This window comes from Zalophus californianus, chromosome 16, assembly GCF_009762305.2.
Source record: "Zalophus californianus isolate mZalCal1 chromosome 16, mZalCal1.pri.v2, whole genome shotgun sequence".
In the NCBI taxonomy this organism is placed as follows: Eukaryota; Metazoa; Chordata; class Mammalia; order Carnivora; family Otariidae; genus Zalophus; species Zalophus californianus.
The window spans coordinates 18,124,593-18,149,455 of record NC_045610.1 but is presented as its reverse complement, the minus strand read 5'-3'; the positions used below and the strand labels follow the sequence as shown (position 1 = coordinate 18,149,455).

Here is a 24,863-nt window from a genome sequence, read left to right as displayed (position 1 = left end):
AGAGCAGCTCTACACAAGCACGGCTGCCCCAGGATGGGCCCCATGCTCGCCTGCTCCCACGCACGCCCTGGAAAAGGAAGTGCCGGGCTGTTGCAGGGGAGGCCAGTCCCCCCTCTTACCAGCTTGGTCCAGCCAGCCCCCTGGCCCTGGCCCCTCCCCCCAGCCTGACTGCCTCGTTGTGTTCTAGACTCCTGGTATGCCGTGTTTCTTCAGAAGGGCCTCGCCTCACAGCTTTGCAAGTTGGTGCTAGGAAAGTGAGGTTTTCCCTCTCCCTTTCCTCTGCTTGGGGCTCAGCAGAGAAATCAGGAAAGGTCACTACTGCCCAAACTTGATGAGTCTCCCATCTTGACTTCATCCCGTCATTCAAGATCTCTTTGGCTGTTGACAAAAGAGTTGGGAGGAAAAGGCTGGTCTTCTGCCAGGAACTCGGTCGGTTCCATTCCCTTCAGCATAAAGGTCTGGAAGGGCCTAGCAGGAGCAGGGACACACCAGCTGGGAAATCACGTTCCCTTAGGTGCCACCAGCGTCTTCCTAAAGGCCACTTAGAGGAGGGAAAGGCCAGGCACAGTGGCACAGAGTGGGTTAAAAGGTTCCATTTATTAGGGGTATCACTGCAGACAGCACTGCCTGAAATCCCCGAGCAGATTTCACACAGACCAGTCTCCCAGGAGATGGGCAGCCTCCTTCCCACCCCACCCAGATGTGCTCCTCTCCTGTCCTGAACCTAGGATGTTACAGAGAAACAGGCTGTGTCCCCCTCTGCCCTCCCTCCTACGTTCCCATGGACTCCCTCCTGAAAGACAGATTACCCTTCAGAAAGTCCTGCAGCCCCCTGGCCCCTTGGCTCCAGCTACGCCCAGAGCCCACCCCCTTACCCCCCACCCCCCCGCCCCAGGGGCAGGTTGGAGGGAGAGAGAACAGCAGCAGGGGGTCTGCTACAGGCTTGATCGCATTTATTCTTCACCCTGGACGCCCTGGCCTCAACTGAGATTGGGGTTTGATGCTGGGGGAGATCTCCTCTTGACCTTCTTGACTGGTGAGGTCTTGGCCCCAGGTTTCTTAGTCTGGACCGTGTTCTTCTCTCTCTTCCTGGGCGACGAAGACTCCACGATATCCTCGCTGGAGGGCTCCTCCCGCCTGGGGTCCTTGTAACTGTCCTCGCTCTCCAGGTCCTCCGGGCTGTCTGGGCTGGACTCAGACATCCTGGTCAACTCTCTGGGGCTTACTGATCGGCTCAAGTCTGGAGGTAAAGATTCCGATTCCACCGGGCTTTTCTTTTTCATCAACTTGCTCTTCTTGATTTTTTTCTTCGGCTTTACCTTCTCCTCCATCTCCTCTTCCTTGTCTTTCTCTTTTTCTTTTTTCTTCTTCACCTTCTTGATCACCTTGTTGCCCTGGGACTTCCCCGTGGGGCTCTCAGAGCGCCAGATGGTGACGGGAGCTGCTGAGTCTGGGCTACCTGGGACGGCGCCCGGGCCTGTGTCAGTGGGTGTGGCGGTGGCGGGCCCCACCTGGGTCGGAATGGGGGCCTGGCCTTCCTCCTCCTCCTCCTCTTCATTCAGGTCGTCTGCCACATAGTCATGGTGGACTGGATGGTAGATCACTGCCACAGAGACAGGCCTGTAGCTGTTGCCCCTGGGAGGGAGGGGGACAGGGAGAGAGATTGACAGAGAGTGGGGGGGGGCCGGGGCCCCTTAGTGCCGCCCCGTCAGCCTGCCAGCACTCACCAGCCGTACCAGAACCGCTCCACACACTCTTCCTCTGGGATGAGCTCAAAGCAAGGGGACTGGATGGCGTTGAAACATGTTGAGCCCTCATCTCGGGAGCAGGTTGGGCCCACATCTCGGGAGTTGTCGCTATTTGTCTTCTCTGGGCAATCCTTCAGCCTGCCACACAGAGGACTCAGCCTGGCTCCCATGCCTCCGTGACTCCCCCCCCCGGGGACCCAGAGCGAGAAGCCCGGGGGACAGCTGGCCTCTGCTGGACTCAGCCCAGGCTGCCAAAAGACCTCCTCCCCATGGCTCTGGAGCACAGCCAGGTTTACAAAGCTGGGGCCGGGCTAGCAGCGCCAGGGCAAAGCTGAAGGGGGAACCACAGGGAAATCGTGGGCGTAGCTCTGCCCAGCACTCTCTCCTGGGCTGCGGGTCTCCCAAGGAGGAGGGCCCTTACCTAGAATCACAGTCACGGTGGCTGACGGGGTGCAGGTGCAGGTTGTGGTGGCCACAGTCCGAGGTGAAGGGGTGGATGATGTGCCCAGTGCACTGCTTGTGTTTCCAGCAGCACCTGTCCGGGTCCTTGAATTCACCTGGGGTGGCGACAGCGGCACACCTCTGGGTCTCCCCTCCCAGAGCTCAATCTAAAGGCTTCGCCAAATTCAGCTGCTGCCACCCACCCTCCCCTTCCCCGGCAGCTTTCTAGGCAGCTTTCTACTTCAGAGTGGTAACCACCCGGTAGGAACCCAGCACTCCCCTTTCCCCTCAGGTCCCCTGCACAAATCCTCCCCCACACTCTCCCAGGAAAATGTCTCAGCGAGTCCCCTTTGCTGCCCCATGACACCTGCCTCTTCCACTCCCCGCCTCCTGCTGAACCTGCTGGGGCCCTCCACAGGCTGCCCGGGGAGGCGAAGCGGACCGTGGAGCCACGTGACCGACAGGAGCACCGGTTCAGAGCCCCCCGCCCCCCCCCCAACCTCCTGCCCTGCACAGGCCAGGAGGCCCATGTCCCTACCACTCAGCCTCAGGGTCACTACGGCCCCGAGCCCTGCTGTGGCCTGGAGGGGAGATAAGGTCGGGCCCCTCAGCTTCTCCACCTGACTCTGGTGCTTGCTTTCCCCTCCTCTTCTCCAAGATCCTCCTCCCTTCTGACACCTTCCTCCCTTTCTCACTTCCCTCCCATTCCCCGTGCTCACTCTTTGCTCCACACTCATCAAGGCCCCGTTGCCCATCCCATCTCCTTAGGGCCACAGACTTGAAGGACCAGCCCCCACCCCGAGCCCGGCCACCCGTTGGAGGCAGCACAGGTACCGTGGACACAGCGGAGAAGCCGCTGGGGTAAGGATTTGGCATTTGGGGAAAGCCCTGGAGAAAGGCTCTACCCCCGCCGCCTCCCCTCTGACCCTGCCCAAGGCTCCAGTCTACCAGCGGCTCTCCCTCGGGCCGCCATCTAAAAGGTGAGCCTGTGAAGTGACTCCGTGTGACCAAGGTCTCACGTACAAGGACATAGAGAACAAGGCGCCTTCTTGCAGATCCCCCCTTGGACTCCAGCTCCACCCACCCCTGCAGGAAGAAGTGAGCTGGCACTGATGAGTTCCAGCCTGGTCTGGGGCACTACGGCTGCCTTCCTCCCTCCAGAGAGGCCAGGAGAACTGAGCCTCTACCCAGCCTCTACGAGGGTGGACTGGGACAAGACCTCACACTGGCCACGCCCCAGGAGGTGACTCAGGCTGGGGGCGTGTTAGTCCAAGTGGCCTTGAAAGTACTTGAGAGATGAGGGGACAACAGCTTGGTATGAGCTTTGCACCACATTCCTCCTCCCTTCCCTTCCCCCCACCAAGGCCGTGAGGGCCCTGGGTCCCCCATCCACCCCTGACCACTTGGTGGGCCTCCCTTTCTGCTTCTCTGCCCGTGCCCCCTTTCCATCCTGGGGGGGAATAAGGCATGTGAGGCCGGACCTTGGATCACCACTGCCACCACCTTCTTCAGCACTGCTGAACTGGGGGCAAGGGGCAGCAGAGTGGCACGTGCCCTGTACTTGACATCAGACCGGCCTGAGTACAAGTCTTGGCTCTGTCACTTACTAGCTGGGCATCCCAGGGCAAGTTACTTCTCTGAGCCTTCATTTCCCTATCCATAAAATGGGGATGGCAGTAATACGTATTTTGCAGGATTGTTGAGAGGGCTCAGTTTATATGTCAAAGAAATCTGTGCCCCTAAAGTGCTAGGCCAAAGATGGGGGTGATTGTGGCCTCGGGGAATGGGGAATGAGCCCTCCCAGCCTGGGCCTGGCAGGAGTAGGGGATGGGCTGGGGCTGGGGCAGCTGGGTAACCTGTTCAGGACCAAACACTTCCCTCCCTCCCGCCTGCCACCAACTGTCAAGTTTTCCCAAGTGGGGGGGTGGGGAACCCCAGACCCACCTTCAGAGGAGAAGGTAGATGCTTCGGTGCTAGATGGCACACCAGCCAGCCGATGTCCTCTCCCCCAGCCGGGTAACCTGTTTACGTCTGAGAGAGTCCAGAGTGGCGGCGGCGGCAGCCCCCTCCCCATGCCATTCATGCCTCAAACATTCCCTGACAAGCTCCACCCACGCCCTGGAGATGCGGGGAAATTAAAAAAAAAAAAAACCAACAGCCCCTGTCCTCAAGGAGAGGAGAGGGACACAGAAGACGAACAGTTCAGGGCAGCGGCACGATGCAGACACTGATGGGAAGGGAGGAGGTGGGCGGAAGGCCTGTGGGAGCAGAGAACAAGAGCAGCAGGGCTGGGGGTGGGAGGTGATGAGGAAGACTTCCTGGAAGAGGCATAAGAGGAGCGGAGTCTGGAGTGACGAATGGGAGTGAGCCAGAACCTAGGCAAGGAGGGACGATTCCAGGAATTCCCAGGGCGTGTGGAGGCTGGTCAGACGGTGTCCCTCGGCTGGGGCCACAGCTCCATCAGCAACAAAGGCAGAATCTGCCACTTGCCTTGCTTTCCCCCAATTAGCTTTGTCCTTTGAGGCATCAGAGCTGAGTCCTGCTCCTTGAGCTGATTGTGTGGGGGACTTTAGCAGGGCCTTCGGTGGCACTTGGTCATCTTTCTACAGGTCCCTGGTCAGCTCCTTCTATTTTCCACAGCTCAGTAAGTACCCAAAATGTATTTAATGAATGAATGAATGAAACTTCCAGCACCTTCCTGGAAGTTCCTGCCCTGCTGCTGTTCCCCTCAGCTCATTGCACCAGCATTACCTGAGGCTGCTCCCACCCTCATCAACTGTCCTCCAGCCTGGGGAAGTATCCCTCCACCTTCCTCCTGCCCAAAGCACCTGAATTCTAGGTCTCAGCCAGAATTTCCACCTCTTCACTGTTTTTGTTTTTTCCTTACAGGCAATGAATATCTTTAAACAAAACACTCTATAAACCCCGTTTCTCCCTCTACCACTCTCTTCCTTTTCAATCCAGGTTTATTCACTCCTTCATTTAACAGACATGTTAGCTTCACTAGGCACCAGTGAAGGCGGCCCAGTCCCTATCTTCAGTGAGCTCAGAGTCTCCACCTCTCTTCCATGCCAGCCACATACAACATGGCAGCTACTGGGCCCTTCTGTCAAAAAAGCCCAGGCAAAGGCCACCAACGATTTCCTTTTTTTTTCTTTTTTCTTTTTTTTAATTATTTTTTTAAAGTAATCTCTATGTCCAACATGGGGCTCGAACTCACAACCCCGAGATCAAGAGTCCTATGCTCTATGGACTGAGCCAGCCAGGTGCCCTCCCCCCCACCAACGATTTCCTAATAGCTAAACCCAGTGGCCTTCTTTTCGTCTCATCTCACCTGACACTGTTGACCAATCAATCTCTTTTCTCCTGCAAACTGTTCTTCTGACTCCCATGACAGGCCTCTCTCATCTCATCTGCCTTCCTTCTCTGACTAGCTGTTTAGTTCTTTCCTGACTTCTTTGTGGTTTCCTTTTCCTCTGCTGCACCCCTCAAATTGGTGATTACCAGGGTTCTGTGTTTGACCTCCTTCTCAAAGACTCTATAGCCTTCTCTTGGATAATGTCATCCACTTACATGGTTTCAACATCCACCAAAAAAATGACAAAAATCAGGGTCTCCAATCCAGACTGCTTTCCTGAGCACCGTCTATATCCTCTTGGACTTTCCCAAAACATCTTAGACCAGCATGTCCCACACAAGCCTATCATCTTCTCCTCACCCTCCATAAACCATCTCCTCTTGTCTCTTCCATTTCAGAGAGGAACAGACACCTCAGCTAGAAATCTGGGAATCATTCTTTCCTTCACCTCTACACCAACTTGATGACCAAGTCTTGCCATGCCTACCTGCCCCCCATACCTGCCTCTGTCCTGATTCAGACCTCCATGATCCCTAAAACCGCTGCAGGAGCCTCCTACCTGGCCTCCCTGCCTTCTGTTTCACTACCCTCATGCAGTCTTCACAATGCAGCCAAACTGAGTTTTCTAGAATACCAAGTGGTCTACCACATTCCTTCTGTTCAACAGCCATCCACTGCCTTCAGGATGAAGTGAAACTCCTTATCATGATATAACTGACCCCCCAGGCCCCAGGCCCTGGTTCCTTCCTCAGTTATACGTTTCTCCCATGCATTCATCCTTCTTCCCACCCCTCGCTTCTCCATTCCTTCTCTCCTGCCTCTCCCTCCCCAGAAATACCTGTTCATCTTGGAAAGAACAATGTTATCTACCCAAGTAGAATTGGTCACACATGTCTTGTGCCCCTTTACCCTCCCGCGGTACTTCATGCACTTACTCTATGGCAACATGTGAACAAGGCCCATATTTTATCTGCCTTTGTATCTGCGAGTCCTGGGACATGAAAAGTGCCCAGTAAATGTTGGTTGGTTGAATGGCTACATGAGTAGAATAAAACAAACCCCCTATTGGAATCACAAAGAAGCTATAGCGTTAGAGATTCTGCCCAGGGTTCAAAGCAGGAGACTTTTCTAGAAGAAGAAAATTGACCCAGGATGAGCATCTTCCCAACATTAGGTACTGTGCTGGGCTTTTAAAATATGCCTTTGATTCGAAATCCTCACCACAATCCAGATGGGGGCTCAGAGACTCAGGATAAAAAACCTGTCCAAAGACACAAGTTAATGGGGCACCTGGGTGGCTCAGTCGTTAAGCATCTGCCTTCGGCTCAGGTCATGATCCCAGGGTCCTGGGATCAAGCCCCGCATCCGGGCTCCCCGCTCGGCGGGAAGCCTGCTTCTCCCTCTCCCACTCCCCCTGCTTGTGTTCCCTCTCTCGCTGTCTCTGTCAAATAAATAAATAAAATCTTAAAAAAAAAAAAAGTAAAGACACAAGTTAATAGATGGTAGAGGTGGGAGTCAAACCCAATCTTCCTGGCTCTGTATGAGCTGTTCCCGTGCTCTTTCAGCCCTATCTACTTGGGCTTCCTATCCAAAACCCAACCTGCTGTCACTTCCCTACTGCACCTGCTTTTCAGCTCCAACACAGCCAATTCTTCATCCTCTGGTTTGACTCAATCCTGACTTCACAACCTCCCAGATCCAGCCTGGACCCTGAGGGTCAGGATTCAAACTCTACTTTATCCGACTCCACTGTTCTTGCTCTCTCCGGAGTCACCGTGAAGGCGGCTTGTAGAGAGTCAGCTGATTAACTCCTCTCAAACCCCCAAGAAGCCCTAACAATCGTAACTCTGTTTGCCAAGGGGTGGGGTTTAGTAACTCTCCTCAGATCTGAGGCAGGTAATCCGCTCTCTACTTTCACAGGCAGAAGGAGAGCTCCTACTGGAACAGCAGTGCAGCGCTCCTGCAGCCGAAGTAATTGTGGCTGGACACAGGCGGACTTGATAATGAAATGAGGAGAGTGACAGCTTGAAAGGAAGAGGGAGGCTGGTGGTCTTTTTCTTGGAGGGGCATTCAACGAGGCGCAGGGCCCTAACTCAAAACTCACAGGTGATGCTCATTTGTACAGAATGCTCCCAGTCCTGCGGGCTGAGGAGCTCCCCCCGCCCTTGTGGCACAGGTGGCGGGCTTCCAGGTTGGGCACCAAAGCAGATGAATGGGGGAGGAAAGGAGGGGAAAGGGAGAAAGGAAGGGAAGTAGGGAGAAGGGGGGAGCAAGGCAGTGCAGTGTGCACGCGTCTCTTGGGAAATGCCGCTCTCGCCCCGCCCACACATGGCGGTGATTGTGATGTCACGCGTGGAACCTCCAGACTCCTTCCTCCCCTCAGAGTCAGTGGAGCCGCCCTCCCCAGCCTAGCAACTGGGTGGGTGCTGGACCAGGCGCTCCAGCCAGGCCCCGCATTTCTCAGGCGGCGGCCGGGGCTCCGGAGGCAACACGGCAACGCCTTCCAGCCCTATAAACTAGAGATTGGCAGCTCCGGCTCCAGCCGGACTGGCTCCGCCGGACCCGCAGGCACTCTCCAGGGCCTCAGGACCCCAGTCCTCAGTCATTGGTCCACGGCTCGGCGTGAGCCCGCCCCCAGGCCCTAACTCCGCCCCAGTCCAGCCCCTAGCCCCGCCTCCTTCGCCCGGCTCTTCCCAGTTCTAAACCCTCCTTGGGTGCCACGCCCCAAGATCGAAACCCACCCCCAAACTCCTGCCCCGCCCCCTCTTTACCAGTGCTGCTCTCATCCCAGATGCTGGCATTGTCCTCAGTCTTTTCCTTAGTCCACCTCTCAATCCTCAGTGTCGTCCTGACCCACATCGCTCTCAGCCCAGTTCTCGTCTCTACAAGACTCTTCCTCGCATTAGTCCAATCCTGAACCTCAGCTTGGTCGAGCCAACCGTAAACCCCAATCTCAGCTTCGCCCCAATCCAGCCTTTAACTTCGCCTCATGCTTGCCCAATCCCTCCCTCCACCTTCCCCTGGCTCTGCGTTGTCTTAGCCCAAATCTAAGCTTCAGCCGCGCTCTTCATCCGGGGCCTCCCAGCTCCTTCCAGGCCCCTCTTTGTCCCACCTTTAACCTTAGTACCACCTCTTTATCTCAGGCCTAAACCTTAGGTCGGCCGCTCAGGCCCAGCCCTCAGTCCCATCCCTAGTTCCTCTCCAAACCTACTCCCAGCTCTTAGTCCTACCCCCAGACTTTAGCCCCGCCCCTACCCCGTTCTTAGCCCCGCCCCAGCCATTCTCTCAACCTCCAACTTCCGCCGCAATCCAGCCCCTCCCAAGCCTTCGGAACCCAGCCGCGGTGCTAGAGCCCCGCCCGCCTCCCCGCAGCCAGCCCGGCTTCTCCGAGCTCCCTCTCGCTCTGGAGCGGGGCCGTGTCTGGCTCGCTCGCGTTCGCGCGTGTTCTCTCTTTCTGCCCTCAGGCCCCTCCACAGGAGCCCAAGGCCCAGTTCTCAAGATGAGGACTTGGTGTCGGCTCCCAGCCCCTCGTGGTGCCCACCCCCAAGGCCCCCTTCCCGCGTTCCCTCCTAGCCCCCGCAAGCACCCGGTCCCAGAGACAATACTGCCCAATAAAGATGGCAACATAGAGCCAGGGTCTCGGTTACTGTTCCCCCAAACAGTTATTAAAATCATTAAGGTTTCTGAGCTCTTCCTATGTATGTTAGTGCTTTATCTTATTTCATTCACGCAACCACACGTGTCTCCATAGGCTTGCCTGTGACGCGGAGCAGGGCCGCGGCATTCATAGTAACGTACTACACACACCCCTCACACCCTTAAATACAGCATATACACTGCACGCGCATCGATCACACACGTTGCATACATAAAAAATCTCACACACGGACTACTGCGATATGCACACATGAACATGCCCCTTGCAGATATCACCCAGAAAACCAAACCACACCCCTGATCCCCACACCCGATGCAGCACAAACATGCCACAGCGGCTCTGTGGTGCAGGTTTCTCTCTCTCTCTCTCTCTCTCTCTCTCTCTCTCTCTCTCTCACGCGCACACACACACACACACACACACACACACACTCTTACAGGCTCTGCACAAGAAGAGGGGTGAGGAGCACAGTCCTGTGAGGGAAGAGACATGGAAAAAACAACCCCAGGGAGTGTGGAAAAGTGTTAGAGCCGTACCACCCACACTCCACACATCACTCCCCTCAAATCCTCTTGTCACTAGGCCCCTAAGCCAGGATATGCTTCAACAGATGGAAAAAAGAGGAAAGGATGATGTTTAAACTGTTTTCTCCAGTCATCCAGGGCCTCTCCTGCAGCTGCTGCTGTCTGTGCAGTCCCAGCCTTTACCTTCCTCCAGGCCCAGTAGGCTGAGCAGATAGGGCCACTACCCAGGCGTCCCTTCTCACCTTAGGTCCAGACAACTCTAAGAACAGCAGGAAAGTTGAAGCCAGGAGAGGAGTAGGCAGAAAAGCCAGCCCTTCCAGGACAATGGTTTGGTGAGAATGGTACCAGGCATGTGGACAGAGCACTTGCGGACTGGGAGCCTGGGTCTGTGTTCTAATCTTGACCCTCCATGGCCTCTCAGGATGACACCTGAGGCCACAGGTGTCCCACCATTGTTGGTCCAGATGTCTGAGATACTTCCAGCCAATCTGACTCTGGGTCAGATGTCGAAAGGGAGCCAGGTTCTTCGCCACTCTTCCCTCCAATCAGTTTTAATAGTTTAGGGTTTTGTTTGTTTGTTTTTTTAATATTTTATTTATTTATTTATTTGAGAGAGAGAATGAGATAGAGAGAGCATGAGAGGGGGGAGGGTCAGAGGGAGAAGCAGACTCCCCGCCCAGCAGGGAGCCCGATGCGGGACTCGATCCCGGGACTCCAGGACCATGACCCTGAGCCGAAGGCAGTCGCCCAACCAACTGAGCCACCCAGGCACCCAATAGTTAAGGTTTTTGAGCTCTTCCAGTGTGTGTTAGTGTTTTACCTTATTTCATCCATGAAACCTCATCAGTATTATCAGCCTGATTTTACAGATGAGGAAACTGAGACACAGAGGATAAGTGATTTGCCCGGGAGTCTGAGAGCTCTTTCCTTTAGTTCCTTATCCCCAACTGTGTCCCACTTGGTGCTTATTTCCAAATTTTTACCACTGGATAATTTTCTTTTTTTTCACTCCCTTCCTGCCTTCGCTTTAAAAAATACTTCTCTTTGGGGCGCCTGGGTGGCTCATTTGGTTGAGCATCTGACCCTTGATTTCAGCTCAGGTCATGATCTCAGGGTCCTGCAATGGAGCCCCAGCTGGGATCCCTGCTCAGTGGGGAGTCTGCTTCTCCCTCTCCCTCTGCCCCTCTAACTGCCTGTGCATGTGCACTCACTCTCTCTAAAATAAATGGATAAATTTTGAAAATAAATAAGTAAAACTTCTCTGAGGAGAACACAGTGAGAAGTGATTGAAGAGGAACAGTGAGGACTCAAATGGGCGACCTCCTGACTCAGAGCATGTCTTTTTCTTTTTGAAGAGGGAAAAAGGTATGCTGGTTTTTTTCTCTTCTTTTTCTTTTTTTCTTTTTTAAAGTAAGCTCTAGGCCTACCTAACATGGGGTTTGAACTCACGATCGTGAGATCAAGAGTCACATGCTCTACCTAGTGAGCCAGCCAGGTGCCCCTATGCTGTTTGTTTGTTTTATTTAGTTAATCAGGTTTTAAAATGTAAAAAGACACTACTCATAAATTTATGCTTATATCACTAATAATGTTAAATAGATATTAGCACATTTTTTTTAAGACTTTATTTATTTGTCAGAGAGAGAGAGAGCAAGTAAGCAAGCACAAGCAGGGGGAGCGGCAGGCAGAGGGAGAAGCAGGCTCCCCACCAAGCAAGGAGCCCGATTCAGGACTCGATCCCAGGACCCTGGGATCATGACCTGAACCGAAGGCAGATGCTTAACCAACTGAGCCACCCAGGCGTCCCTAGGTAACATATCTTCTGAGTAAGAGCCAAACCCCTACCCGCCCTGGGCCTTCTGGTCAACCCAAAGAGCATCCAAAACTCAATCACTTCTTACTGTGTTCTCCTCGGAGAAGTATTTTTTTAAAGGGAAAGCAGGAAGGGGGTGAAAAAAAGAAAACAATTATCCAGTGGTAGAAATTTGGGAATAAGCACCAAGTAGGGGGGACACAGTTGGGGATGAGGAACCAAAGGAAAGAGCTCTGAAAGCCAACCACTTAGAGTCCAGTACAGCCCTCCAAAATGTGGTTCCTCAGCTCCTAGCCTGTCTAGATCCTGCCCAGGGGCCAGGGATGGCCAGAATCCAGCAGGAAGCTCCAGTCCCAAGATAGCCATCCAGCCCTGCCCATTCCGCCTCCCTCATCCCCAACAAAGGACTCCAGTCCCCAAACTGCTAATAACAGAGATTTTAATGCATAAGGCACAGTGTGAGGCTGGGATCATTAAGCATCCTCATACTCAAAAGGGCCCAGCAGGCTAAGCAAAAGCAGCAGGGATTACCTCTCCACTGCTGGGCACCCTGGAGAGCCCCCCAAAGGAGGGGGGAGACATCTAGTCTTTGGCACGGTGCCCGGGGCGGGGAGCGACTAGCATGGTCCCCGCTACCCCTCCAGGGGTACTGCCACCAAGGGGCAGCTCTTTGGTCTGGAAAAACAATCAGTGCAAATGTCCAGGGTCGAGCTCTAGGGCAGTCAAGGTGGCACAGTGCACCAGGGCTGGGCAGGCTCTGGACAGCCCCCTTACCGCTCACGGGCAACACGTGGGCTTCTTCTTGCTGGCAGTTAGGTAGAGGTTGCTGTCCTCACTATGGATGCCTGAAGAAGGCCGGGAAATATGTGAAGTGGGGATCAGAGGTTCCCCGTGCTCTCTACCACCCCCATCCAGGCAGGCACTCACGGACAACATCCCCAATGCGCCGGGCCCCCGATTTCTCCAGCTCAGCCAGCACGTTGGCTTCAAAGGTCAGCGCCGCCACACGGAAGAAGAATTCCCGGACATTTTCACCTGATGCATGGGGCAGATGGGTGCTCAGGGGCCGTTCCAGGCCTCGAGTCACTAGGCACAGTTGAAAGGGCAGGAATGAGAGGCCAGGTGGACAGGAGCGCCACAGCAGAAGACCTGAAGCCTCTGACTCACCAGTGAGAGATGAGACCGCCCAGTACTCAGCCTTCATCTCTTGGGCCACCTTGAGTGCATCTTTCTCCATCAGCACATACTGAGCAGGAGTCTGAGGGAAGGTCAGAGTCAGATGGCAAGGGGGGGCGGGGTCCCCTGACCGGGCTGGAAGCCGCTCCTCCCCTACTGACACACTCACACTCAAGTCCTTCTTGGAACCCACAAGGAAGAGAAGCACACTGGACGGGTCATTCTCCTTGAGTGCATCAGCGAGCCATTGTCTGCCACAGAGGGTAGACAATCAAGGATGAGTGAGCTGGAGAGGCTTCTCCCGGTGGCACTCATATGCCCATCACACTCTCCCTGGTCCTCGATGCATTCTTTTCCTTCTCTACTAATGCTCCTGACCACCCCTCTTTTCTCAACCCTCTCTTCCTGGAGCCCCCACTGTAGCTCAGCATCCCCACATACTTGGTATGTTCCAAGGAGGCCACATCATTCAGGTTGAAGACAATGATGATGGCTGGAAAAGCGGCAAAGACAACTGACATTACCAGCTCATTTCCCAAATCCCCCCAGCCCTAGATTAGAGACCAGGAACACCCGCCTGCCCCACTTCACTGAGGCCCTTACCTTGAGCTCCTCGGTAATAGGTTGATGCAATGCACTTGAACCTCTCCTGTCCAGCGGTATCCCAGCTGGGAGGAAGGAGGGGGTACAACACAGGTATGTGGGAGGAGGGCGTGAGGTGGGGTTCAGGTGCTGGGGGAAGGAAGGGCTGGGAGGTGTGGAGGAGGCACTCACAGCTGCAGACTGAAGGGGACGCCCAGCACCTCAAATCGTTCCATCTCAAAGTCCACTCCAATGGTGGCCTTGTAATTCTTATCAAAAGTATCTTTGCAGAACCTGAGGGAGCACGAGATGCTCTGGCCCTGAGCCCAGCCCACCTGGCTAGGTCTGGCCAAACCCTGCCCGGCCCAATCCAGCTCAACTAGAGCACCTTCTTACCTATTAATGAGACAAGTCTTCCCCACTGACAGATCCCCCACCACAATGACTTTGGAGATCTTAAATCTGTAGGACACAAAAGGGGGCAGGAGAAGTGAGCACTAGCTCTTGCAGCCTAGGGAGTCTCAATGCTCCCTACTAAGTCTATAAAGTTAGCTGCACCAAGGCTGAGGTTACCATAGACACGAGGCCTCCCAGGCAGCTTGCCTGGACACATATGCTTCCAGAAGAGTGTTTTGTGGTTCAACATCAGAGAGACAGGAATTTGAATCCCAGTTCTTACATCTACTAGCTGTGTGACTTAGGACAAATTACTTAGCCTCTCTGAGCCTCAGTTTCAACATTTGTTAAGTGGAGATTGAGTATATACTCTATTGGGTTGTTGTGAAGGTTTTTTGGGTTTTTTTTTTAAGATTTTATTTATTTCTTTGACAAAGAGAGACACATCGAGAGACGGAACACAAGCAGAGGGAGCAGGAGAGGGAGAAGCAGGCTTTCCACAGAGCAGGGAGCCCGATGCGAGGTTCGATCCCAGGACCCTGAGATCATGACCTGAGCCGAAGGCAGACGCTTAACGACTGACCCACCCAGGCGCCCCTGTTGTGAAGGTTAAAATTAGATAAATGTCCGGGGTGCCTGGGTGGCTCAGTCGTTGGATGTCTGCCTTCGGCTCAGGTCATGACCCCAGCGTCCTGGGATCGAGCCCCCTATTGGGCTCCCTGCTCAGCCGGAAGCCTGCTTCTCCCTCTCCCGCTCCCCCTGCTTGTGTTCCTTCTCTTGCTGTGTCGCTCTCTGTCAAATAAATAAAGCCTTTTTTAAAAAAATGAGATAAATGTCCTATATTCTGAGATAAAGGTATTCCTCTCTTCACTCTCCCCACACACATTTCAAACATCTCTGAAATCAGGATACATCTTAAAAGTGATGGTGTTTTCCATTTAATAAAAGACAGTAATAGTAACCAACACACTGCCTGGTACACAGTAAACACTCAGTTAATGGCACACCAATGTTATCAGTACTACCTTCTTTCACCCATAGCGGGACACATCCCTACAGGCACAGCCCCCTGCCCTGGGGCTCAAATGGATGGTATGTGGGAAGGTGAGCTGGTGACCACCCTCTCCTGTTGAGTACCCTCTCTGTGTCAGGAAGTCAACTGCCGCCTCTCTACCCCACCCCATTTCATAGGACTCATCACAACCTTGCTGGGAAGAAAAGGGAGAACGCACGAGTGTAAAAAAGGTGGAATTACCATATAACTGGTAGAGGCTGAAACGGAGCCCCAGGGGGTGCGTGTATACCCTAGCTTTGATTGAGACTTCCTTTCTTCGTTAAGGATGTCTAACTCACCCCACGGTGCCTGTCCGGTGCTCCTGGCAAGCGCAGGTGACGCGGGGGTGGAAGTCTTTGTGCACGTGCAAAGCGGCCTCCTTCCTCAGGCACTGAGGAATAGAAGAGAATGGGACTCACCCACTCCTGGCCCACGTCCCGCAGCCAAGCTGCCCTGGGCGGGGGTAGGGGACCACCCAGAAGCAGCAGACCTAGCTGGGCGGCAGGGTTGGGCCCAAGCCTCTAACTGATCTGGTACCGCCTCCTCCCCGCCCACACCCCACCCCAGCCAGAAGCCCGACGTGGCCCTGGCGCCTACCTGGGGCAGCTCCGCCAGGACGCGGTCCCTCCGCACCGGCGCCAGAATGTTCATCTCGCCTGCGGCCTTGCGGGGAGCCCCGAGAAGGCGCGGGGGCCTGATCCGCCCCAGCGACCCGGGCCCGTGGAGACCCGACAATCACCCGCGACCGGGGTGTCCCGACTATAACTCTGGGCCACGGGGAGCCTACGGGAGCCCGCTGCCTTGGGGACGCTACGACAACAGCAGGCCACGGGGATGAGACGATCATCCGGGGCCGGGGCGAACCCACAATCACCCGGGCCCGAGGCGTCCCGACGACGACTCGGGGGCGGGGAGACTCCTCCGCCTCCAAATGGGGGCGGGGAGTCCCGTCCGGGGGGGCCCGGGCCCGCGCAGACCCCACAATAACTCGGGGCCGGATAGTTCCTACAATGACTCGGGGCCGCGGTGACCCGACGACAGCTCGGGGTTGAGGCGGCCCTACCATAACAGAGCCGCCCGGGGGCGCGGTGCGGCCCCGCCGCACGGGGTCAGTGTGGGCAGGGATGGCGCTGCAAGGCCCGCGGCCTGCTGGAGGAGGGGGCCAGGGGCCCAGTCCGCTGCAGGGCCCGGCGTCCCACTCCGCTCTCCCTTCGCGAGCGCTGTAACATGATCCCCGGAAATTCCTGGAGAAGGGCCGCCCCCTGCCCCTCTCCCGGCAGCTCCCGGCCTCGCAGCCTGTCCCAGCCTCCCCCTCCTCTCCTCCCCACTGCGCTTCCCCAGCTCTGGGTACCCTGCCAGACGCCTCACGGGCACCAGGACCGCCTCCACCCAGGCTGGAACCCGCCCAGGTCAAAGTCCTCCAGGTCGCTCTTCCCTGCGCCTCTGGGCCGGCCTCCGGCTCCAGGCGGACCCTTACCCAAATTGGTGATGGAGAATCGGTGATTGCTGCGCAGTATCTGGCTGGGCCAGGAACCGGCGGGGAGGGGAAAGGAGGAGAGAAGGGGCCCAAGGAGAGGCGGCGCTTCCCTCCTCAACTCCAGACCCAGGACGTGACTCATAGAGTCTGCCCCCGCTCGCCCTTCTGCCCGGGATGGAGTGGGGTGGGGGAGAGCCGACAGGGGATGCCAGGGTCGGAATGGGATGCCCACCGAGGAAAGAGATGTCCAAAGTCTGGGGTGTCTTCCTTCAAGGCTCCCGTGTAGGCTGAAGGGTGGGAGGCTGAAGACCAACCTGCCTCCCTCAATGGAGTCTAAAGAAGGACTAGGTGGATCTGAAACTTCGCCCTTTAGGTAGGTCGCTGCTCCGGGACTAGGGGCCTCCGCCCTGGTACCAGCGTTCTGTCTGATCCCATTGGAATCTTACCCCCAAGGACACCATTTCCATTTTGCAGTTCTGCAAGATAGGAGAGGAGTGTACCACACAATAATTCTCACCGTCAAAGGGGAGATCTGGTTCGAAAGAGGGGAGGAGGAAGATAGAAAGTGTAGGGTCACACAGACCCTCAGAAAAGCAAACCCAAGCTTTACCTGTTGTGTCGGGAACCGAATTCGAGGATGCAAACATGGCCTGGAGCAGGGAAGGGAAGACTACTTGAAGGGAGGGGACTGTGGGGCACCTGGGTGGCTCAGATGGTTAAGCGTCTGCCTTCGGCTCAGGTCATGATCCCAGGGTCCTGGGATCGAGTCCCGCATCGGGCTCCCTGCTCCTTGGGAGCCTGCTTCTCCCTCTGCCTCTCTCTTTCTGTCTCTCATGAATGAATAAATAAATAAAACCCTGGGGGGGGGGGGAAGGGAGGGGACGGTGAATGAAATTATTCACAAGAACTAGTGAGCCCTAGAGTATTATCAGGAAAACGCACGAAATCTGACAGTCACAGGTAAAGAGGGGGTAGATATGACTACCTTCTACAATACTTTTCTCCTCCCCTCTGCCTGACTTGACTTTTTCTGCCACCAAATCCCTGTGTTATTGATAAGCCACATCCCCACTCTGGACTAAATTTCCACAGAAGTTGTTAGAGGGACTTGGACCAGATAATTTCCTGAAGTTCGTTCTTTCTTTTTTTCTTTTTGAGAGAGAGACAGCGAGCATAAGCAGGGGGAGGGGCAGAGCAAGAGGGAAAAGCAGCCTCCCCGCTGAGGGGGGAGCTCCATGCAGGGCTGGAACCAAGGACCCCGAAATCATGACCTGAGCCGAAGATAGCCGCTTAACCGACTGAGTCACCCAGGAGCCCCTGGACCAGACAATTTCTGCTCCAACATTCTAGAGCTTTGCTTCACTCTCCCTGAGTCAACCTAATTATATTCAATCCAGTTTTCAGTGTTACTGTCTCCTGGAACTGGAATACTCTTTCCTCAAGATGGGAAGCCCTCAGGACGAGACGAGACGGCAGTTAGCTACACCGTCCACATCCACCAGCCGCCGCAAATAAACACGTGTCTCAAAAAAAACTACAACCCCCAAGAAGCTTTAGATTCGGAACTTGAGGGAAGAGGTGGAGCATGCTTAATCACTCTCGCGAGGAAATCAAACCTAACTACCATTCCCAGAGGGCGCCGCGCTACAGAGTATCCAATCAGCTTTTTAAATAAAAAACATCGCGAGTCTTTGGTGGGACTCTGCTCTATAAGCCCCTGGAAAAGAGCCTTGGAAATCCCTTTTACGAAGATGGCGCCGAAGGCTAAGAAGGAAGGTTTGTGCTGGGGCTGGGGAGAGTACCACAACTACCTGGCTTGGGATACCCTTGGAGTGAACGAACTGGGAGGAGAGCGGCTGGGCTAAGCCTTGGGGTGTCTACTCCGGAGCTGTTTCTCGCATTCCGGCACGCTGAGATGCGCGTGGGCCCAGCCGCATGGGCTCGGCTCCTCGGCAAGCCCGGCCGGCACCACCTGTCGGGGGCCGCCAGACTGTTGGCTTTGGGGAACTACTCGCATCCACAGGCCGGAGCTCCATATCTCCAGACCTGTAAAGAATTATAGTCCTCAGGGCGCCTGGGTGGCTCAGACGGTCAAGCGTCTGCCTTCGCCTCAGGTCATGATCCCGGGGACCTGGGATCGAGCCCCGCACTGGGCTCCTTGCTCGGTGGGGAGCCTGCTTCTCCCTCTCCCTGCCGCTCCCCCTGCTTGTACTCTCTAATAAAAAGTAAGAAACCTTTAAAAAAAAAAAATTAAAGTCCTCCACTTAGTTTCCTTTTTTTTCCCCCCTCGTGTTAGAGCTATATAGGTAGCTAAAACCACTAGCACACATCTTGTCAAGTATCAAGCATTGGATCATTGCTAGTTCTTTTTTTTCTTCGTCGTATTCCTGAAGTTACTCTCTGAGTTCGCCCCAGTATCGTGCATATGATGGAAAAATTTTAACCTGAGACTTGTGATGTCTTCAAAGGAACCACTGATGCACGTGTGGGGTGGAGCGCCCATTAGGGGTTTTGAGGACGGAAGTGATTGGTTTCTGAGTCCCGTGCCCTCATTTTCTTTCTTTCTTTCTCTCAGCCCCTGCCCCTCCCAAAGCCGAAGCCAAAGCAAAGGCTTTGAAGGCCAAGAAAGCAGTGCTGAAAGGCGTCCACAGTCACAAAAAAAAGAAAATCCGCACGTCACCTACGTTCCGACGACCCAAGACACTGCGTCTGCGGAGGCAGCCCAAATATCCTCGAAAGAGCGCCCCCAGGAGAAACAAGTCAGTACTGTCCTTTCCCGTGAAAAGATGTTGGGTAATTTGGAAATTTACCAAACCTACGGCATGACTTCTCAAATACATGTTGGTACCTAGTGTGCGTCTCTAAGGGGAGTGTGAAAAAGATTGTTAATGCCCTCTTTAAGAACAAGAGGAGATGTTTTTACAACATTGGCAAGAATTGTTTAAAACAGCTCAGTGACTATTAAGGTTAATTGTTAGGTTAATGCTTCATATATGGTCAGGGTTCTAAAAATTCTGCTTTCTTGGAGTGTAAAGTACTACTTTGTTTAAATGTTTTTTTTTGTTTGTTTTGGAGTTCCAGGTTTAGTTATTCATTGCTGTAGGGAATAGTCCTTGAGAGTGACAGCGTGGGATGATTCAAGATTGATAAGGACACTTATTAATATGTATTGGACAGGGAAGGCCTGCAACAGTGTATAAAAGGTTCTTCTCGTTTACTCTCAAGTCTTTACACTCAAAGAAATAGGGGGAAATGGGCAAAAGGTTTAGGGTCTTGAGTGTTTTGGTGCCACACTAGTAGTAGTAAAACTGACCTTGGGGGGGGGCCACAGATGAGAGCAATAGTAGTAACTGCCACTTCCCACTGCTTCTTAAGAAAAAGACAAGGAGGGGGCACCTGGGTGGCTCAGATGGTTAAGCATCTGCCTTTGGCTCAGGTCATGATCCCAGGGTCCTGGGATCAAGCCCCACATCGGGCTCCTGGCTCAGCAGGGAGCCTGCTTCTCCTTCTCCCTCTCTCCCTGCTCATGCTCTCTTGCTCTGTATCTCTGTGTCTCAAATGAATAAATAAAATCTTAAAAAAAAAAAAACAAGAGTGTCCAGGGAGGAAACCACTTTTTACCCCCGTTTGGACCTGGGATTTAATGTCAGGAGAAGTTGAGACCTGATGTCTAGCTTTAAGATAGGAACATAGCGTCCACGTAAAGAGACTTGTTTTTCTAAATTTCGGGGAAAGCTGCGTGGTAGGTGTGGTCAAGCCACTGTAAGTTTAACTTGGACTGTAAATAAAAGTTGCTCTAAATCAGTGGTCCTCAAAACCGGTTTTCAGCAACCAATGGGGGCAGAAATGTCTGTTAAATCTCATAGTGAAGCACCAGCATTCTTTGGAACTCTACTCTGGGTTTTAAGATTCTGTAGTCTAGCTTTATGCTTTTGAAGTAAGTTGTTTTTTGTTTAACCTCTGAAGTCTCAAATTTCTTCCAGAAGTTTGCCATTCAAAATGTTGAAGCCAAGGGACGCCTGGGTGGCTCAGTCGGTTAGGTCTTGATCCCAGGGTTCTGGGATCAAGTCCCACATTGGGCTCCTTGCTCGACAGGGAGTCTGCTTCTCCCTCTGCCTGCAGCTCCCCTTCTTGTGCTCTTTTTCTGACAAATCGTTAAAAAAAAATGTTGGGGCGCCTGGGTGGCTCAGTCGTTAAGCATCTGTCTTCGGTTCGGGATCGGGCTCCCTGCTCATCAGGAAGCCTGCTTCTCCCTTTCCCACTCCCCCTGCATGTGTTCCCTCTCTTGCTGTCTCTTTGTCAAATAAATCTTTTTAAAAAAAAAATGTTGAAGTCAGAGAATGAAGGGGGTTTGGAACTCAGATGATCTTTAAATCACTTGAACGATGGAAGTACTTCAGTCTGTTTGGCTCAGGTCATGATCCCAGAGATCTGGGATGGAGCCCTGCATCAGGCTCCCTGCTCATCGGGGAGGCCGGTTCTCCCTCTTCCCTTACCTCGCTCTTGTGCGTGTGCTTGTGTGCTCTCTCTAATAAAATCTTAAAAAAAAATAAAGCCCTTCAAGGGGAAGAAAGTGCACAGGTTTCTGCTCCTAGATCCCTAAGTTTAAGGTGCAGATGATGACACTGTTTAGCGACCAAAGTCTGACAAAAATGATAGCTACCTCATGGTCTGATGCACCTGGGCTCTTTTGGCTTTGGGCTCTAAAAGAGGGCCTATCCTTTTTATCAGACCCAGGCGATACCATTTTGCTTCTTCCCCAGGCTTGATCACTATGCCATCATCAAGTTCCCCCTGACCACTGAGTCAGCCATGAAAAAAATAGAAGACAACAACACACTTGTGTTCATTGTGGATGTCAAGGCCAATAAGCACCAGATCAAACAGGCTGTGAAGAAGCTCTACGACATTGACGTGGCCAAGGTCAACACCTTGATCAGGTGAGTAGGGCCTCGGTCAAGAGCCCGGAAACCTGCATGGAGTCAGAAGTAGGTTTCACAGTGTGTGAGCCTTAAGAAATGAGCAGCTTCTGCTGTAATTCTAGTCCTTTGTATCTAATACGGACTTCTGAGGACACATTAGCCCTCCTGCCTCTAGGACTTGATGTATGGTGTTGGTGTTCATTTTGATTCCCTACACCTCTAGACAGGCAGGCCTTAGAGTAAGACACAGTTTATGTCAGATTACCTGGACTTACGTCTTAAAATGTTCTGTGGTGTTCCCCACAAAGGGGAGTTGGCTTCATTTGTGGTTTGGTGGCATCCCTAGCCTCCTGTGCAAATGATGGAAAAGTCACTATCTGGGAAAGAATGACATGAATAAGGGAACCACTGATGTGCCAGAAAGACTAGGGGGAAAAGGGAGGGCTTGGGGGCAGTGAGGGTAGGAGGAATTATGACTTCCTTTATCCTAGGCCTGATGGAGAGAAGAAGGCATATGTTCGACTGGCTCCTGACTATGATGCTTTGGATGTTGCCAACAAAGTAAGCTTCCTTTGCTATCAACTCATCTACCACCTGGGTCCAAGTGATGTGTCTGCTAGTAACCAAAACCTGACCTTAATAGGCTCACCCTCTATCCTTAATAGGCTTTACCCTCACCTCATTTTGCTTTTTAACCATGACGTTTCAGCTCCCAGTAACAAAGCTCCCCTTTTGTTTTTCAGATTGGAATCATCTAAACTGAGTCCAGCTGGCTAAATCTAAATTAAATTTTTTTCACCATTTGTGTTTGTTGGTTTCTGGTTGGGCTTTGGGGAAGGCCATACTATGGTATACACACACTTAAGTTAACAGGGCTTGGGCAAGACTTTGGTCTACTTACCCTGTTGGAACACTCTGCATTATTACTTCCCCATGCTTGTTAATCCTGGCATTGGGAGCTCAGGTATTTGTTACCAGATTGGAGTTCGTTGTCCTAGGACAACTACAATTTGCCACCATCATGGGGGTAAGGGAACAAACAAGAATCCCTCCTTTTATCTGGAAGGGGCTTTGTAGAAAACCAGTGCACAAAGTTCTCATTAGCATCCACTTCAGGACAGTGTGGGCTGGCTGGCTTTCATAGCACCTGTCCCCACACCCAACTACCATGTCCAACCGGTTGGTCTGCTTCCCTCACCCCTTGCCCAAGAAAGGACAAGGACTTCAGAGGAGTGCTTTCATTAGCATTTTCAATAGTAGGTGCAGAGGATGCCCCAGGCCTGGGGCTAATTCTCATATGTGTGAGGCTGTTCTTGGCTGTGTTTGCTCTTGCCACAAGTTGCAGGCTCTGCGCCTCTCACTCTGTCAAAAACTTGTCTTTGTGTTGCTGGCTGGGGACACGCTCAGGGCAGAAGTCTGAGCGGAGAAGGCGAGAAAAGTAGATGAGGATCATGATGTCCAGCATGAGCAGATTACCCAGCAGAAAGGTGCCCAGGGTCCTCTGGCCCAAATAACGCAGGAAGAAGTGGGTGAGGTAGGCCTGAGGGGCCAGCCGGAAGACAAAGTACATGACCAAGTTGACATACTTGTTGACCCGGTACAAGAGGAGGTGCTGGGCATTGTTTATCTTCATCATCATGCGGATGGTGAGGAAGATGTTGCTGACCTCTACCAGCAATGTTAGGACTCCCCCGCCGACAAAACTGTTCAAAAAGATGCCTGAAAAGAAGGCACCCAGGGCCTAGAAGGCAAGGGAGATAACGTGTTTAGGGAACCCAGATACCATGGCTTTCCTGAAAGCTGGTGGGAATGACTGCTGAGAAATCCATCCTCACTGTCTTCCTTCTGGATTATAGCTTAATGTGGATTCAACATGATTAAATTTTGTTCCCTGCCCACAGATTCTGGCTCTGGGTGGGGTTTCCAGTCTGTTCAAGGAGATAATAGGTAAGGCCATGGATCGCCAGCCTCCAAAATTTACTCACCAAGGGCACAGAAACTGCCAACCCTCAGTGTCCTGGCATGAGATGTAGAACATGGGTTGGAAATGGGGTTAAGAAAGATGGTCTTTACCTCCCAGGTTCAGAAAGGGCTGAGACCAGGTTGCTAGCACCAGGCCTACACCACATCCCCTGCTTCTCATTTACCATGAGGTGATGAACGAGGTATTCCCAAGAAGCTCGTGTCTGACGACTAACCACGATGTCCACCGTGTCGTGGATGAAATACCCTAGCGGGGGTGATGGAAAAAGGTCATGAAAGGAACTGAACAAAAAGCTCCCTGCTCCCGCACCTACTTTCTGGGCAAGACCTACCTGCAGAGAAGCATGCAAGCAGATAGCCAGAAAGCGACCATGCCGTCTCAATCTCCACCAGCATCTCGGGGGTCTGCCATAGACTGGGAAGGAAGAAGGCCGTCTCTCAACATCTCCGCATCCCCAAGGACCCTCTACTCCCCCATTACCCCTCCCGGTCCCCGGGGAATCTGGGCTTGCGCTATTGGCTTTGTGGGAAGTGAGGAGAGGCTTGGCTGAAACCCAGGTGTCTCCCTGTTCCCAGATGAGCTTTCCCCCCTCCCCTGGGACCTCTGCCGCCCTAGTTGGAAAGCTTTCTAAACAGGGAATCAGGTGAAACTGCAAGGCCTGAGCATGCCAGAGAGTGATGCGGTGAGTAACGTGGGATCCCACCGCCACCCACCTTCACTCCCCCAGTCCTTCACTCACCACAGAAGCGCCCAGACCCCGGACACAATGGAGTGCGCGAAGGAGACGAGCAGGTTGTGCCAGCGCCAGGTGCGCAGGGGGTCGGCGCGCACGTGTGCGGGCAGGGGCAGGCGGCTGAGCGCGCGCCGGAGCGCCCGGAAGGTCAGCGTGGCGCCCAGGAGCAGCGGCAGGGCGGGGTGCAGCAGTGGGGGCATGCTGGCCCTCCCCGCAGTCTGTCTGTCTGCCCCCTAAGCCACCTCGTCGGACTGCTTCGGGAGCGGGGCTCCTCTCCGGCCAGTCCACACCCGCCGACTCCCCGCCGGCCGCCAGCCTCACACAGTTTTCGCGTTGCCCTCTAGGCCCCTGTACTCCTCCCGGCTCCTCCCCGCGGGCCTCTGCCCCCGCCCCCAGCCACTCCCGCCCCGCCCCGCCCCTGCCGCCTGCCCCAGCCCCTCCGGCGCCTCGGCGGCACAGAGGGCCAGAGCCCCATTTCCCGGGGGCCTCCGGGCCCCGCCTGGCTTCCGCGGATTTCGGGCGAAAGGGGGCTCTCCTGGGGGGCGCCGACGCGGCGGCACCCCTCGCTGGCGCCTCCCGACTGCCGACGGAGTCCCGCCTCGCTCGCTTGGCCTCATTAACCTGCGTCCCCACTTTCCCCGGGGCTACCGGCTCCCCAGCCTGGGCGGGTACTGAGAGAACTGTCTCTCCGCCCTCAACTCCTTTCTGGGCAGAGCGGGGCGGGGCCCGTCGCACACCCGCGTCCTTTAGCCCTGATCCTGGGGAGGGGTCCGAGCCCCGCCTCGATAATGGTCTCCGCCCATACCCTCTTCTTCCACTGGATCTCTAGCTTCTTCAGGCCAGAGACGGGCATGTTATCAGCTTCTAAGGCGCCCCGCATCGACTCGGTGCCTAGAAAGGGTCGACTAATCCATCACCCTTCTTCCCAGCCCGTTCTTGGGCTGCTGGGGCCGAGCGGCTGTCACAGTACTCTCTCAGTCCCAGCTCTTCTCCTGGC

General features: G+C 54.1%; 4 protein-coding genes and 3 non-coding genes across 12 annotated transcripts; 4 read left to right on the top strand and 3 right to left on the bottom strand.

Moving 5' to 3' along the window:
* Nucleotides 1-931: 931 nt before the first annotated feature.
* PROCA1 (protein interacting with cyclin A1) lies at nt 932-8,796 on the bottom strand. Of its 5 annotated transcripts, none has more exons than XM_027568342.2 (5): nt 8,319-8,794; nt 4,134-4,220; nt 2,170-2,305; nt 1,728-1,886; nt 932-1,635 (listed from the first exon to the last, which is right to left on the bottom strand). In XM_027568342.2, exons 1-5 carry the CDS (start codon nt 8,404-8,406, stop codon nt 981-983), a joined length of 1,125 nt encoding a protein of 374 aa, XP_027424143.2. In that variant the 5' UTR covers nt 8,407-8,794; the 3' UTR covers nt 932-980. The 5 variants fall into 5 exon arrangements, with proteins under 5 accessions (XP_027424143.2, XP_027424142.2, XP_027424145.2 ...); XM_027568341.2 differs by lacking the exon at nt 8,319-8,794 and adding an exon at nt 7,652-7,860; XM_027568344.2 differs by lacking the exon at nt 4,134-4,220 and having other exon boundaries at nt 8,319-8,796.
* A 3,171-nt stretch (nt 8,797-11,967) lies between these two features.
* On the bottom strand, nt 11,968-16,384 carry RAB34 (RAB34, member RAS oncogene family). 2 transcript variants are annotated; one of them, XM_027625197.1, is made up of 11 exons: nt 16,228-16,384; nt 15,348-15,430; nt 15,050-15,141; nt 13,697-13,762; nt 13,493-13,594; nt 13,322-13,386; nt 13,160-13,211; nt 12,888-12,969; nt 12,710-12,800; nt 12,470-12,577; nt 11,968-12,387 (listed from the first exon to the last, which is right to left on the bottom strand). In XM_027625197.1, the coding sequence occupies exons 1-11, from the start codon at nt 16,367-16,369 to the stop codon at nt 12,320-12,322; spliced, it is 951 nt and encodes a 316-aa protein (XP_027480998.1). In that variant the 5' UTR covers nt 16,370-16,384; the 3' UTR covers nt 11,968-12,319. The 2 variants fall into 2 exon arrangements, with proteins under 2 accessions (XP_027480998.1, XP_027480997.1); XM_027625196.1 differs by lacking the exon at nt 16,228-16,384 and having other exon boundaries at nt 15,348-15,669.
* Nucleotides 16,385-17,864: 1,480 nt separating this feature from the next.
* On the top strand, nt 17,865-21,941 carry RPL23A (ribosomal protein L23a). Its single transcript, XM_027625199.1, has 4 exons — nt 17,865-18,003; nt 18,803-18,986; nt 20,991-21,167; nt 21,641-21,941. Exons 1-4 carry the CDS (start codon nt 17,979-17,981, stop codon nt 21,924-21,926), a joined length of 672 nt encoding a protein of 223 aa, XP_027481000.1. The 5' UTR covers nt 17,865-17,978; the 3' UTR covers nt 21,927-21,941.
* LOC113908354 lies at nt 18,647-18,710 on the top strand. The gene has a single exon (XR_003515431.1). It is a non-coding gene; the product is annotated as a small nucleolar RNA SNORD42 (small nucleolar RNA).
* Nucleotides 20,837-20,908, top strand: LOC113908358. The gene has a single exon (XR_003515434.1). It is a non-coding gene; the product is annotated as a small nucleolar RNA Z17 (small nucleolar RNA).
* LOC113908355 lies at nt 21,502-21,566 on the top strand. Its single transcript, XR_003515432.1, has one exon. It is a non-coding gene; the product is annotated as a small nucleolar RNA SNORD42 (small nucleolar RNA).
* Nucleotides 21,942-22,382: 441 nt separating the features above from the next.
* TLCD1 (TLC domain containing 1) lies at nt 22,383-24,632 on the bottom strand. Its single transcript, XM_027625198.1, has 4 exons — nt 23,873-24,632; nt 23,465-23,547; nt 23,297-23,379; nt 22,383-22,890 (listed from the first exon to the last, which is right to left on the bottom strand). The coding sequence occupies exons 1-4, from the start codon at nt 24,064-24,066 to the stop codon at nt 22,507-22,509; spliced, it is 744 nt and encodes a 247-aa protein (XP_027480999.1). The 5' UTR covers nt 24,067-24,632; the 3' UTR covers nt 22,383-22,506.
* Nucleotides 24,633-24,863: the final 231 nt, after the last annotated feature.